The sequence below is a fragment of the Nerophis lumbriciformis genome, linkage group LG07 (genome assembly GCF_033978685.3).
Source record: "Nerophis lumbriciformis linkage group LG07, RoL_Nlum_v2.1, whole genome shotgun sequence".
NCBI classification, from domain to species: Eukaryota; Metazoa; Chordata; class Actinopteri; order Syngnathiformes; family Syngnathidae; genus Nerophis; species Nerophis lumbriciformis.
In genome coordinates, this window is record NC_084554.2 from 48,141,426 (window position 1) to 48,154,616 (window position 13,191).

General features: G+C 44.9%; 1 protein-coding gene across 2 annotated transcripts; it reads left to right on the top strand.

Moving 5' to 3' along the window:
• Positions 1 to 1,310: 1,310 nt before the first annotated feature.
• On the top strand, positions 1,311 to 12,892 carry LOC133609403 (uncharacterized). Of its 2 annotated transcripts, none has more exons than XM_061964959.1 (10): positions 1,311 to 1,520; positions 1,785 to 1,824; positions 3,793 to 4,407; positions 4,558 to 5,334; positions 8,454 to 8,635; positions 8,714 to 8,837; positions 8,915 to 8,954; positions 9,018 to 9,200; positions 9,259 to 9,358; positions 12,660 to 12,892. In XM_061964959.1, exons 2-10 carry the CDS (start codon positions 1,790 to 1,792, stop codon positions 12,671 to 12,673), a joined length of 2,070 nt encoding a protein of 689 aa, XP_061820943.1. In that variant the 5' UTR covers positions 1,311 to 1,520; positions 1,785 to 1,789; the 3' UTR covers positions 12,674 to 12,892. The 2 variants fall into 2 exon arrangements, with proteins under 2 accessions (XP_061820943.1, XP_061820944.1); XM_061964960.1 differs by having other exon boundaries at positions 8,457 to 8,635.
• Positions 12,893 to 13,191: the final 299 nt, after the last annotated feature.

Sequence of the window (13,191 nt, forward strand, 5' to 3'; positions counted from 1 at the left end):
TCGCTATCGATGCTACCGATATTTGCATTGCTCTACTCACCCACTCAGGTCAGATAAGTGTTTTACTGTACCTGGGGGGGATAACTGATACGGATACAATTTTTTTTTTGAAGAAAATGTATTTTTTTATTCATTAAAATCCATTGGTTTATTGTTTTGTTTGTTTTACCCCACAAAGCTTTACTTACACGTGGAGGAGTTCAAGTACCTCGGAGTCTTGTTCACGAGTGAGGGAAGAGTGGATCGTGAGATCGACAGGCGGATCGGTGCGGCGTCTTCAGTAATGCGGACGCTGTATCGATCCGTTGTGGTGAAGAAGGAGCTGAGCCGGAAGGCAAAGCTCTCAATTTACCGGTCGATCTACGTTCCCATCCTCACCTATGGTCATGAGCTTTGGGTTATGACCGAAAGGACAAGATCACGGGTACAAGCGGCCGAAATGAGTTTCCTCCGCCGGGTGGCGGGGCTCTCCCTTAGAGATAGGGTGAGAAGCTCTGCCATCCGGGGGGAGCTCAAAGTAAAGCCGCTGCTCCTCCACATCGAGAGGAGCCAGATGAGGTGGTTCGGGCATCTGGTCAGGATGCCACCCGAACGCCTCCCTAGGGAGGTGTTTAGGGCACGTCCGACCGGTAGGAGGCCGCGGGGAAGACCCAGGACACGTTGGGAAGACTATGTCTCCCGGCTGGCCTGGGAACGCCTCGGGGTCCCACAGGAAGAGCTGGACGAAGTGGCTGGGGAGAGGGAAGTCTGGGCTTCCCTGCTTAGGCTGCTGCCCCCGCGACCCGACCTCGGATAAGCGGAGGTAGATGGATGGATGGATGAAGCTTTACTTATGTAAATAAACATGCAAAATAACTGAAAAGTTACGATCTTATCACGCTAGTATCGGTCCAATATTGATATCGCTTTTGGTATCGATGCTACCGATATTTGGATTGCTCTACTCACCCACTCGGGTCAGACGCAAGTGTGGATGTCGGCAAGAACAAAGAAACAATATATGCTGAGTATGACTTTTTTTTTTCCAAATAAAATGCTGCTCCTTCCTGGTAAATAAAAAATCCAATAAGTAAAACCGATACGGATACCAATATATTTTTTTAAAGAAAATATGAACAAAAGCATTTAATAAAATCCTTTGGGCTATTTTACATTTTACCCCACAAAGCTTTACTTATGCAAATAAACATGGAAAATAACTGAAAAGCTACCATCTTAACACGCTAGTATCGGTCCAATACCTTCGATACCGATGCTGTCAATGTTTGGATTGACCCCGCCCACCCGGAGTCAGCACCGGAAGTGGTTCATTAGCTCGCCAGCAAGCATAAAGCGGCCATTTTCTTCGCTACGTAGCGATAAAACCACCAATTTTGGCTGTAAATTTTCTGCGTGTGTCAATAAATAGGGATATTAACTCAACTTATTTAGTGTGATATTTGTGTGTGTGTGCAACTATATATATATATATATCGTTACTTGAGCAGCGTGCGCTACATTACGCTGCCTCGAAGACGCAGGTAAGATGCTAGTTAGCATTGTTAGCTTCTCAAATAACACGGTTTTGTAGTTGCGTTGTCATTGGTAACTTTGTTGAAGCCAATATTATTCAGGTTAAAACTACCTAGAATGTGCGAAATAAGGTCATTGTTGTGGTAGTGCTAACGTTAGCTCAAATGCTAACATCATGTATGTGTGCGTGCATTGATGCTAACTCTAGTCAGGACTTTGAGCTACGAATGGATGTTTCTTTGTAACATTTCACCCCTTTTTCCTTATCTTAGATGAAATGTCAAGACCAAGGTCTTCGTCGCCACAAAGCAGGTGAATACACTGACCACTAGGGCTGGGCGATATGGCATTTTTATTAATATCTCGATATCTTTAGGCCATGTCACGATACACGATATTAGGGATGTGGGGGGGGAATCGATTCGAATTCGAATCGCGATTCTCACGTTGTGCGATTCAGAATCAATTCTATTTTTTTTTAATCTATTTTTTTCTTCTTTTTTCTCCCCATTTTTTTACATTTATGTATTTATTTAATCAATCCAACAAAACAATACACAGCAATACCATAACAATGCAATCCAATTCCAAAACCAAACCCGACCCAGCAACACTCAGAACTGCAATAAACAGAGCAATTGAGAGGAGACACAGAACAAACCAAAAGTAGTGAAACAAAAATGAATATTATCAAAAACAGTATCAATATTAGTAACAATTTCAACATAGCAGTGATTAAAAATCCTTCACTGACATTATCATTAGACATATATAAAAATAAATGAACAATAGTGTCACAGTGGCTTACACTTGCATCGCATCTCATAAGCTTGACAACACACCCTGTCCAATATTTTCACAAAGATAAAATAAGTCATATTTTTGGTTTATTTAATAGTTAAAACAAATTTACATTATTGCAATCAGTTGATAAAACATTGTCCTTTACAATTATAAAAGCTTTTTACAAAAATCTAGTACTCTGCTTGCATGTCAGCAGACTGGGGTAGATCCTGCTGAAATCCTATGTATTGAATGAATAGAGAATATCGTTTTTGAATCAAGAATCGCGTTGAATCGGGGAAAAAAATCGATTCTGAATCGAATCGTGACCCCAAGAATCGATATTGAATCGAATCGTGGGACACCCAAAGATTCGCAGCCCTACACGATATATATCTCGATATTTTGCCTCAGCCTTGAATGAACACTTGATGCATATAATCATAGCAGTATGATGATTCTATGTGTCTACATTAAAACATTCTTCTTCATGCTGCATTAATATATGCTCATTTTAAACTTTCATGCACAACTACGTCAATTTACCATAACTGTATTTATTAAACAGTGAAATCCCATGAAATCTTATACGTCTCGTTTCTTAAGTGAATGAGCTAAATAATATTATTTGATATTTTACGGTAATGTGTTAGTAATTTCACATATAAGTCGCACCCCCGACCAAACTATGAAAAAAACTGGGACTTATAGTCTGAAAAATACGGTATGTCCTTCGCTATGTGGTAGTTTACTGCAGACGTTATCTCCTGTTTTTTTTTATACGGTGTTGATCTGGAAATGGAAGACGCCAGGCTCAATTGGGTCAGTGCTGGTTGCTTTGGCATTTTGTTGGAAAGATGTTGAAATGCGGAGTTTCAAGCTCTTCATTTTCTACGGGGTGACTTTTCAAATGATGGTAAAAATGAGTAGTGCTGCTACTTTTTGTAGCAACTTATTTGCCGCATACTACCACATATTACCGTTATCTGTTCAACATCTTCCCGCTTGAAGCCAAACCACCGCTAGATGATGGACCCCGTGCTGTTTTTCTTGGGAATTAATTCTTCTTCTTCCATTTGTTACCAGATTCTCACATTCTCTCTCTCGTATTACCACTCGCATCGCTCCGCTTGCACCTGCCACTGATAACGTTATCCAAGCCGCTGCCTCTCTGCTCGGCGAGAGCGTATGAGGTTGCACGCGCGACAGTATGTGACGTATGTAACAAGGTGCGCTTGTTTTATCTTTCTGTGAGGAGAGAAAAGAAAGAGTGAGAAGAGTCTGTAGTGTAATGCCCGCAGCTAAAAGCAACTGCGTGAGAACGTATACTCAAATACTCATGAAATAGTAATTTTTTCTACATCCCACAGAGACAAACCCGCGATATATATCGAGTACATTCGATATATCGCCCAGCCCTACTGACCACCTACCTAACGTCACTTGACATGTTCGACAATTGTGCTAATGTGCGCTTTTCCCATATTTCCTCTCCAGGAAGCTACCATGGAACGGCCGAGGACCTTACAAACCCTTTGCGGTACACGATATGAGTCGATCCGACTGTAGTCCCACGTCCAGAGATGAAAATCACAGGTTCCGTGATGGTATGATGCCAGAAGACCTTAGAAGAGGCTCCCCTTCTCCGCTGGATATATTTTGGCGTCACCAGGATCAAGATGGGTCTTACAGTCGGAGGGCGTCACCTCGCAATACAATGAGCCGCCATGTCCGGAGTCATTTTTCCCAGCGTGATCGAGGATCAAGTGCAGAAAGACAAAGAAAAGGCTTTAGAGAAGATATGCAAGATTTTGATAAGAGGGATTGTTCACCATCTTCCCTTTTGAGGTTCCAGAAAGAGCGCATGGCCCCGAATTCACGTTTGGATCACTCACCAGCGACGGCGGGCTGGAGGCGGGATGAACGGGGGCAGGGCGATGGGCGGTTCAGAGACGCCAGTCCCAACTTGAGGTCAGATGAGCTAAGAGGAAGCAGAAGAGAGAATTACATTGAGGGCTTGTACAGAAGCAGACCAAGAGAGGATCTGCACCTAGAGAGGAGCCCCCCCTGGAAGAAGCCAAGAAGAGACATGGACCCTCAGCATCACAGCGGGTAAATCTGAAGCTAACCGCGAAGAACCGGACTTCTTCGTTTTGTGCTCTTTCATCAAACTTGTCATCTTCTTTTCCTGTCCTTAAGATAAATGTTAATCTGATTTCATGAATACAAGCGCTAATGTGTCGCCTCCTCTTGCTGTCGCAGGTTCAAGCGGGACAAGGACTTTGGCGAACGTCGCAACTCACCCGCATTTGAAGGAGTCCACAGCGGGGGTCCTCCTCTTACAGATGCTCATGGATCAGGACCACATACCTTTGACTACGATCACAACAGCCCAGGCAACTGGAGGCCACCCAAATGGGAGCATATGGACCATGGAGACCATGACTTTAACCTGCACAGACAGTCTGGTCCATCTAGCTCCTCGCAGGAGCGATTCAGGACGTCAAATAACAAGCCTGATGTCCGCGAAGATTCCAGAAGACGCCCCTTTGCAGATAATTCGAGGGACAACTATGAGAGTAAGAGGAGCCCACCGTCACAAGAGTGGGGAAAAGTCACCAAAGTTTCCAGACAAGATGGTCAAAGAGGGAGAGGTGGTCCTCATCATGCGAGAGGTAGGCTCAGCCACAACCAGGGAAGAAACCTCGGACCCCACAAGTACCGGCAGAACTTTCAGCCGTCCTCTCGGGGATTCCACGGTGCTGCTCGTGAGAATAAGAAAGCAGGATTCAGACCCCAAAAGGAAGCTTATTACACAAATGCCGTGGAAGAGGAGGAGCAAAGCTGGAGTGAAGAAGACGGCCACCTGGGGAAGAACAGGCCTGCGAGTCTAGACCCCCGCTTGCAGAAGCACACACGAGTAATGGCGCAGAAGTGGCCGGGTGACGAGTGGGAGGAGAAGAAGCCCAAAAACATGACAGTGGTAACGGAGGAGACGCTAACCATTAAGGTGGACATGAGCCGGCCAGCGCACACAAGGTAACGTATTTAGTTTCAATTCAACTTTTCTTGTTCTCCATAAAAAACAACGCAGGAAGAGGAAAGGGAAGAGTTAGCGAGTTATGTGGCGTCAGCAATGAAACATTGCGAGGACAGGATGTGGCAAGACTGGAACGCTTAGCACCTGTATGTACGTCTGATGTCTCATGATTGAATCACACCAAGTGATGGAACACACGGAGGCTTCCTATTGCCAACACGGATCACGGAGACATGCTGCTGCATTGACGGCAATTCCACACATGTGAGGAACTGCATTCGAGGAGGAATCCTGCACCAGAACGTTGCTTGTCCTAGAACCACCTGAATGACCAGAGGCTGAAGAGGATATGGACTCACATGGAAGGTGAGGAGGAGGAGGAGGAAGAAGAGGAGACATTGTCTTTTGTAGGAGTAGTCAAAGAATCTCCAAGGAGGAAGTAAACATTCACGGAACACCAGGAGCCGCTGAAGAAGGCGTGGGAATTGTCAAAGGAATGTTGCAATGCACTTTTACTCAACAGTAAGTTCCATAATGTGCAACCTTTTGCTTGGAATGAACAACCAAACAGGATGGAGGTGCTCTGATAGGATACCTTTGACTGCCTGGAAACCATCTTATCAGTGACAGGTGGTGCTGGAAGTGTCTTGTTCATGACATTTCACAAAGGAAGTTGAGCAAGGCCGTTATGGAGGTGGAGCTTCATCTTAAAGGAACAGTACACAGTAATAGGATAGGATATACTTTTTTTTTTTTTTGTCCCACAACGGATAGATTGTGTGATTGGAGTGCAGATACACAAAGTCCACAAAAACAAAATAACACATGAAACAAGAGGGAAACATTAAAGAACATAAAAGAGCATAGACCTGATGCAACCAGCTGCCACTGCTGCAGCGCCATTTCTTCAAACATCTTCAAAAGTAAATCACAAAAAATGAGCAATAAGTAATAAAAATTGCGCATATAGGATTGCAGAATGCATAGAAAAACAACAGAACCATTTTACCCCCACACACTGTCCATCGCGGTGCCATCGTGTGCTGGGCTGGGGGCCCGCACTGCCAGAGTCAGGAACAGAACCAACAAAGCCACCAGGAGAGCCGATTCCGTCCCAGGCTGCCCACTAGCTCTTTGCTAATGTTTGGTCCGCACGGATGAGTGAGAATCCGTCCTGGGAGACCGAAGTGTCCGATACACGCTCAGTGAAGCCCATCTATCCCGACGCTCAACGATAGCTCCGCAGAGAAATTTTCTTTCGGTCTCTCCACAGGGACTCCGGTGTGACACAGAGCCAGGAGCGGGTCTCCAGTGCAAACATGGCCATGACCAAAAGGCTCCCATGAGGCAGATCCAAAAGTTTGCCAAAAAGTACAGCATGAATCAGGAAAATGTCATCCTCTTGTTGCGCAGTCCCTAAGGGGCCAGAGCCAAAAGGCACATTAAAACGAGAGAAACTTCAAAAACACAAAAGGAGGTTACACAAGAGCACGGAGCTCCTGCAACCAGCAGCCACTACAGCGACCACATCTTCAAAAAAATGCACTCAAGGGCCTTCTATGGAAACACTGATGTCTGGTTTAAAGTCAGTGGAAGAATGGCCGTGCGCGACCCGAGGGTCCCTGGTTCAATCCCCACCTAGTACCAACCTCGTCATGTCCGTTGTGTCCTGAGCAAGACACTTCAACCTTGCTCCTGATGGGTGCTGGTTAGCGCCTTGCATGGCAGCTCCCTCCATCAGTGTGTGAATGTGTGTGTGAATGGGTAAATGTGGAAGTAGTGTCAAAGCGCTTTGAGTACCTTGAAGGTAGAAAAGCGCTATACAAGTACAACCCATTTATCATTTATAACTCCTGCAAGACATCATGCGAAGGCCATCAGCATGAAAGTGTCTTCGGAGCACGTGAGGAGAACCAGGATGAAAACATTTTTTCACATGTCCGTGATTGATGGGACCACCAGGATTACTCTTTCACAGGTCAGAGGACACTCTGAAAGTCTGCATGAAGCATATGAAGATGTAACGGTGCTGGGTTAAAGGTCACTCAGAAGAAGAGCACCTCCTGATGTACCACCTTTCTTTTCCTTATGCACCCAGAATAAAAAAACAAGGAAAAATGCTGCGTTCCATTTACCTCTGAAGTTGGAATTTGGGAATGACGTCACAGCCGAGTTGTGACGGTTCCACTTACGAGGTCGGAAATCAAGATGGCCGTATTCAAGAAAGCTGTTACTGCGTTTGCTTTGTCTGAACATAAACAACTTATGAGAAAATATTCACTCCTCCTGCAACCTTCGAACACGATGGCGAAGAGGAAACAAACGCTATTGCTAGCGATGTAGAATGTATAAATCACATGAAAAAATGTAGTTTAGACTACCTTATATAAAGTGCTAATAATGGGTATTATAGAAGCTTGTATTGTTTACGATCTGAGCAGCCATCTTTGAAGCCAACCCGCACCGCGTTGGTGAAAGTGCTCCGACTTTCCAAGTTGGAAATTCGACCATGATCTTCTATTTGAAACTTCCGACTAGGAACTCAGAAAATTCCGACTTCCCAGTACAGATGGAACGCACCAGAAGAGGCGGGACAAGAGGAAGTGACATCACAGCAATTCAAGATAAAGTTGTTGCGAGGGATCCTGACTTTGCACCACCACATACCTCCAAGGATGTTCTGTTTGCAGCGTCTGGTGGAATGAAACATCCCAGTGTGAAAGTAAAGGTGGAAGTTGTTGAACATCAGAAATCTGGGCAGGGAACGCCATCAAGCTGCCAAGAAGCAAAATGGTGGAAAACCAGAGGCGAGCTTGCGACGACAATAAGATGTGTGCTTATGTCGTTAAACCAGAAGAACAAGAAGTGTGAACGAACCTTTGTTATAAACGAACGTGTGTGGGTAAGCTTGGAGCACTTGGGTCACGAGGTTGTGACTTTGGTCATGTACGGTAAGTCGGTTAAGTTTTTTCTTTTGCGGCTCCAGACAACAGTTTTTGGGGTTTTTTTGCAACCCGGTGCGCTGAACCGCCTTCAAAATCTTTTCTTAAAAGTTAAGAGTTTGAAAACGCCGCCATGCTTCCCCCCCCCCCCTCTCACCCTTCCTCCCCCCCTTCAGCAGCAGCACGCTGTGTTACTCCGCAGACCGCCAGCTCTCGCTAGACCTGGTCAACGTGGGCCGTCAGCGTCTGGACTCTCTACCCTCCTCGGCGGAGTCGTCCGAGAGCCGCCAGGAGGGCGGCGGCGTGAAGATGGCGAAGTTCGCGCAGGAAATCATCACGCTGGTGCACCATGTCAAAGGTCGGCGCAGGTCTCGTGGCGCAGCTTTACATCGCGTGAGCAGGAGTCCCAATCCACTTACTTTTGTGTTTCCCGCAGAGCTCTACTTCAAAGGCCAAGGGATCACGCTGAACAAACGCTTCTCCGCGCCCCAAAAAGCCGTCCCCGTCCATAGCGTAGAGGCGGGTAAAATGACGTTGGACCAGAGGTTTTCATCCAAACAGTACGCTGCCGACCGTCACGTCTGCCTACTTTTTGTGATTTCATCCACTATGACTGTCAGCTGTCCTCTTTCTGCAGCTTCAACCCGAAAGATCTTCAGGACAACCTCTTTTCCCAGGTAAGCGACCGTCCTTCTGTCTTCTCTGACTCGTGTAGACATGACGCCGCCGTGTGTGTCCAGCCCGCGCACGCCCCCCTGGGTGACCTGAGACACGACCTGGAGCGCCGGCGACAGGAGCGTGTGGACGGCGTGACCATAACGATACCGGGAGGCGGCCAGCAAGGCGCGGCCAGCACGGTCCAGTTCGGCGGCGATGGCGTGATGGTTCCGGAAGTGCAGGACTGTGGATGGGACGCCAACTGGGTAAGTCTGAAAACCGACTGGCTGTCACATGGTCCACCAACCTTTGACCTGTCTTTAGGGTTCCAGGAGAGGAGCACCTAACAGAATGAACTCCGGCCCGCCTCAAAGGTTCAAGAACCATCATCATATGCAGGGCCAGAACCACTCCAACCACGCAGGTAACTAAATACTCAAACAATCAACACATTAAAGTCTACAGTCAACGCCTATACTCGATTTAGTGCTAGACTCCTATAGTTGCCTGTTTACAAAAACAAATAACTCCTATTTTAGCAAAGGAATTTATTATTTATTGTATTTATTATTAACTGTCAGGAATGGACTTTAAGTTGAAGTGGAGTAATTATTTGGCAACACCTTGTTAATTTACTGTTAATATCTGCTTACTTTGTGTTGTAACATGTTTCTATCTACACGAACGGTCCGATAAAGTTGAAAAATCGGCCATATCTGCCACGACCCATTTAGGAGTGGCACAGTCCATCTTCACCAAGGTCTTTTCCTCTGGTTTATAAGTAAAACGTCCATGAAAAGTAAACTGAAGATTCTGAATGATTAGTTACCCGAACGCCTCCCTAGGGAGGTGTTTAGGGCACGTCCGACCGGTAGGAGGCCGCGGGGAAGACCCAGGACACGTTGGGAAGACTGTCTCCCGGCTGGCCTGGGAACGCCTCGGGGTCCCACAGGAAGAGCTGGACGAAGTGGCTGGGGAGAGGGAAGTCTGGGCTTCCCTGCTTAGGCTGCTGCCCCCGCGACCCGACCTCGGATAAGCGGAAGAAGATGGATTGATGGATGGATAGTTACAGTGCCAACAAAGATGGCGATGTTGCGGTTGTCTTTTGGTTTTCACCAGAAGGTTAATATCTAGTCAACGACAGTTGGGTTGCTCTTTCTGGAGACACTGCCTCTTAGTGATTTGGAGTAGAATTGCAATTCACAAGTCAGTACCAATGGAAGAGCTAAAACCAACCAAGATGCTGGAGTATATCCCAGCCTGAACAGCTCTATCATTGCCCAAATTTTTATTAATAAAATCGATTATATCGCACAACTCTACGAGACATATGTTTTTCTCTTCCACTTTCTCATGTACTCCAAACCATTGGTCCCCAACCTTTTTGTAACTGCGGTACGGTCAACGCTTGAAAATTTGTCCCACGGACCCCTTTTTTGTTGTTGTTGTTTTTTTGTCATAAAAAAATACAATCGTGTGCTTACGGACTGTATCCCTGCAGACTGTATTGATCTATATTGATATATAATGTAGGAACCAGAAATATTAATAACAGAAAGAAACAACCCTTTTGTGTGAATGAGTGTAAATGAGGGAGGGAGGTTTTTTGGGTTGGTGCACTAATTGTAAGTGTATTTTGTGTTTTTTATGTTGATTTAATTAAAAGAAAACGTTTTTTTAATGTATTTTATTTTATTTTAACTTCTTGTGCGGCCCGGTACCAATCGATACACGGACCAGTATCGGGCCGTGGCCCGGTGGTTGGGGACCACTGCTCCAAACCATTATTGAAGATAGAAAATGAACTTCTCATCACTTGCGTCTTCTAATCCCCACTACTGCTTGAATTTAAATGCCGTCACGTCCAGCTCATTAAATATGCGTGGTGGTCAAGCCAGTGTTTGTTCTCAATGGGTACTGGGTGCCATTTAGCCTTCCTCAAAAACATGCCCTATCCTTATGTCGTTTTCGGCTGTACGAAGCGTTAAAATCGCAAAAAGGATAAACGTTTTTTCAGAGTTCCTCGAGAAGTAATCAAGAATGGTGGAAGAGTGCGAGATTTTACAAAACGACACGGGAAAAGTACAACGCACTCCAGTCCAAGACAGCAGAGTCGAAGAATGCACGAGTTTGCAGTGATCACTCCGTTAAAGGTTTGTTTGATATACCGTATTTTTCGGAGTATAAGTCACTCCAGAGTATAAGTCGCACCGGCCGAAAATGCATAATTAAGAAGGAAAAAAACATATCTAAGTCGCATATTTGGGGGAAATGTATTTGATAAAAGCCAACACCAAGAATAGACATTTGAAAGGCAATTTAAATTAAATGAAGAATAGTGAACAACAGGCTGAATAAGTGTACGTTATATGAGGCATAAATAACCAACTGAGAAGGTGCCTGGTATGTTAACGTAACATATTATGGTAAGAGTCATTCAAATAACTATAACATATAGAACATGCTATACATTTACCAAACAATCTGTCACTCCTTATCGCTAAATCCCATGAAATCTTATACGTCTAGTCTCTTACGTGAATGAGCTAAATAATATTATTTGATATTTTACGGTAATGTGTTAATAATTTCACACATAAGTCGCTCCTGAGTATAAGTCGCACCCCCCGGCCAAACTATGAAAAAAAACTGCGACTTATAGTCCGAAAAATACGGTACCTTCAACCTTTAGTGTTTCCCATTCAAGTATCATCTTTATATTATTTTTATTTCTTATGCACATTTTTGCTACGAGTGTTTTGAAAAGCACCAACCCGGTGAGTCTAAAAGAAAACAAATGTCAGCAAAATGTAAAAGAGTGAAGTTTTCAGAAATGAATCTTTCAGCACATACACAATGTTGACAACCTTAATTATATTTTGATAACGACGGGGAAAAACACGCTACTAGTAAATGGCGCGTGCAACAGCAGCAAACATGAAGTTAAATCATGAAATACAAGCTTACCCGAGCAAAAACAAGGCATATTTATCCGGGAGAGTATTGATAGCAATTTCCTTGACCCAGCCACACACAAAGAAGATGTAGACCTCCATGCTTTTTCAAGTTTCCATCTGTTTTGTCATGTAGAATGATGCCTGGAGCACTAGGTAGTTGGATATGTCTGGGAACGTGACCAACGGATAATCCTTTTATATCACTCGACAAATCATTTTTAGATCAAATATAGGGATCTATTCCATTGCACAGTTTGATTTTTTGCCCATATCTGCTTTTTGCAGGAAGATCTAGGCCGCTTGTATAATCAGCTTGCTTGCTGTACAACAGCAATCTTGGCTTGGTTGACCACCACAGTTTTTCACTTTCGGGAAGAAGTCAGAGTATATAAGCAATTTCTGCTTACATGTTGTTACTGCCCCCTAGTGGCTCCTTGCAGGACCGTCTGCCCTTGATCAGTCCTACTTGATCCCACACCCAGATTGGTGCGGCTCAGCGAGTCGCTTTTAGAATTCTTATTCTGCCTCCTTCTTTGTTGTGTAACAGCTTTAGCAGAGGCTTTGACCTTTGAACCATTACTGGTTACCTGCAAAGTGGAGCTGGTCCAATCCCATTTCCTCCACTCGCCCGTTGCCGCCCACAAGGCAAAAAAATCCTCCGCCGCTGTTGCGTTCTAGGGCTGATCCGCATTAGTCGCCGCCTCTTAACCTGAATTTTTTTTTTTCCCCCATCTTTCTGCTGTGTGCTCGTGTCGCCTCCACCCGCAGGTCCCAGCTGGTGATGGCGCCCACCGATTGCTCTCAACGCCGCCTGCCCACCCACTGAAGACGACAAGCACCACATTTTCTTGGTTGTCTCTTTTTGTTCTGGTTTCCTTTTCCTAGCTCCTTCATATTTGTGGCAAGGTAACGCTGAAGTCGTTTGCAGATCTACTGTACTTTATTTAGATCCGTCACATTAAAACCTTGTTATAGTAATAAAAACAAAAGTAATCACCTCAGCTTTTGTGTGGTGTTTGTAAACGATAACAATGAAACATTTTCGGAACACGCACGCGTTATAGTAACATACAGGAAGTGATGACAAAAGGCACAACAAAATACAAAAGAGAACCTGAGTGAGGTCATTTGATGGAAAACCTAAATCCAGACTAGTTGGCAAGAATGGATCCGTTTGTTTCTACTCAAATGTCCATGAGATAAAAAGTCATTGGCTGTGTTAATTTCACACTGAGTGCATTAATGAAGGAATGAGGACCTTGCACTCAACTCACCCAAAATGCTGAGTGTGCAACAATGG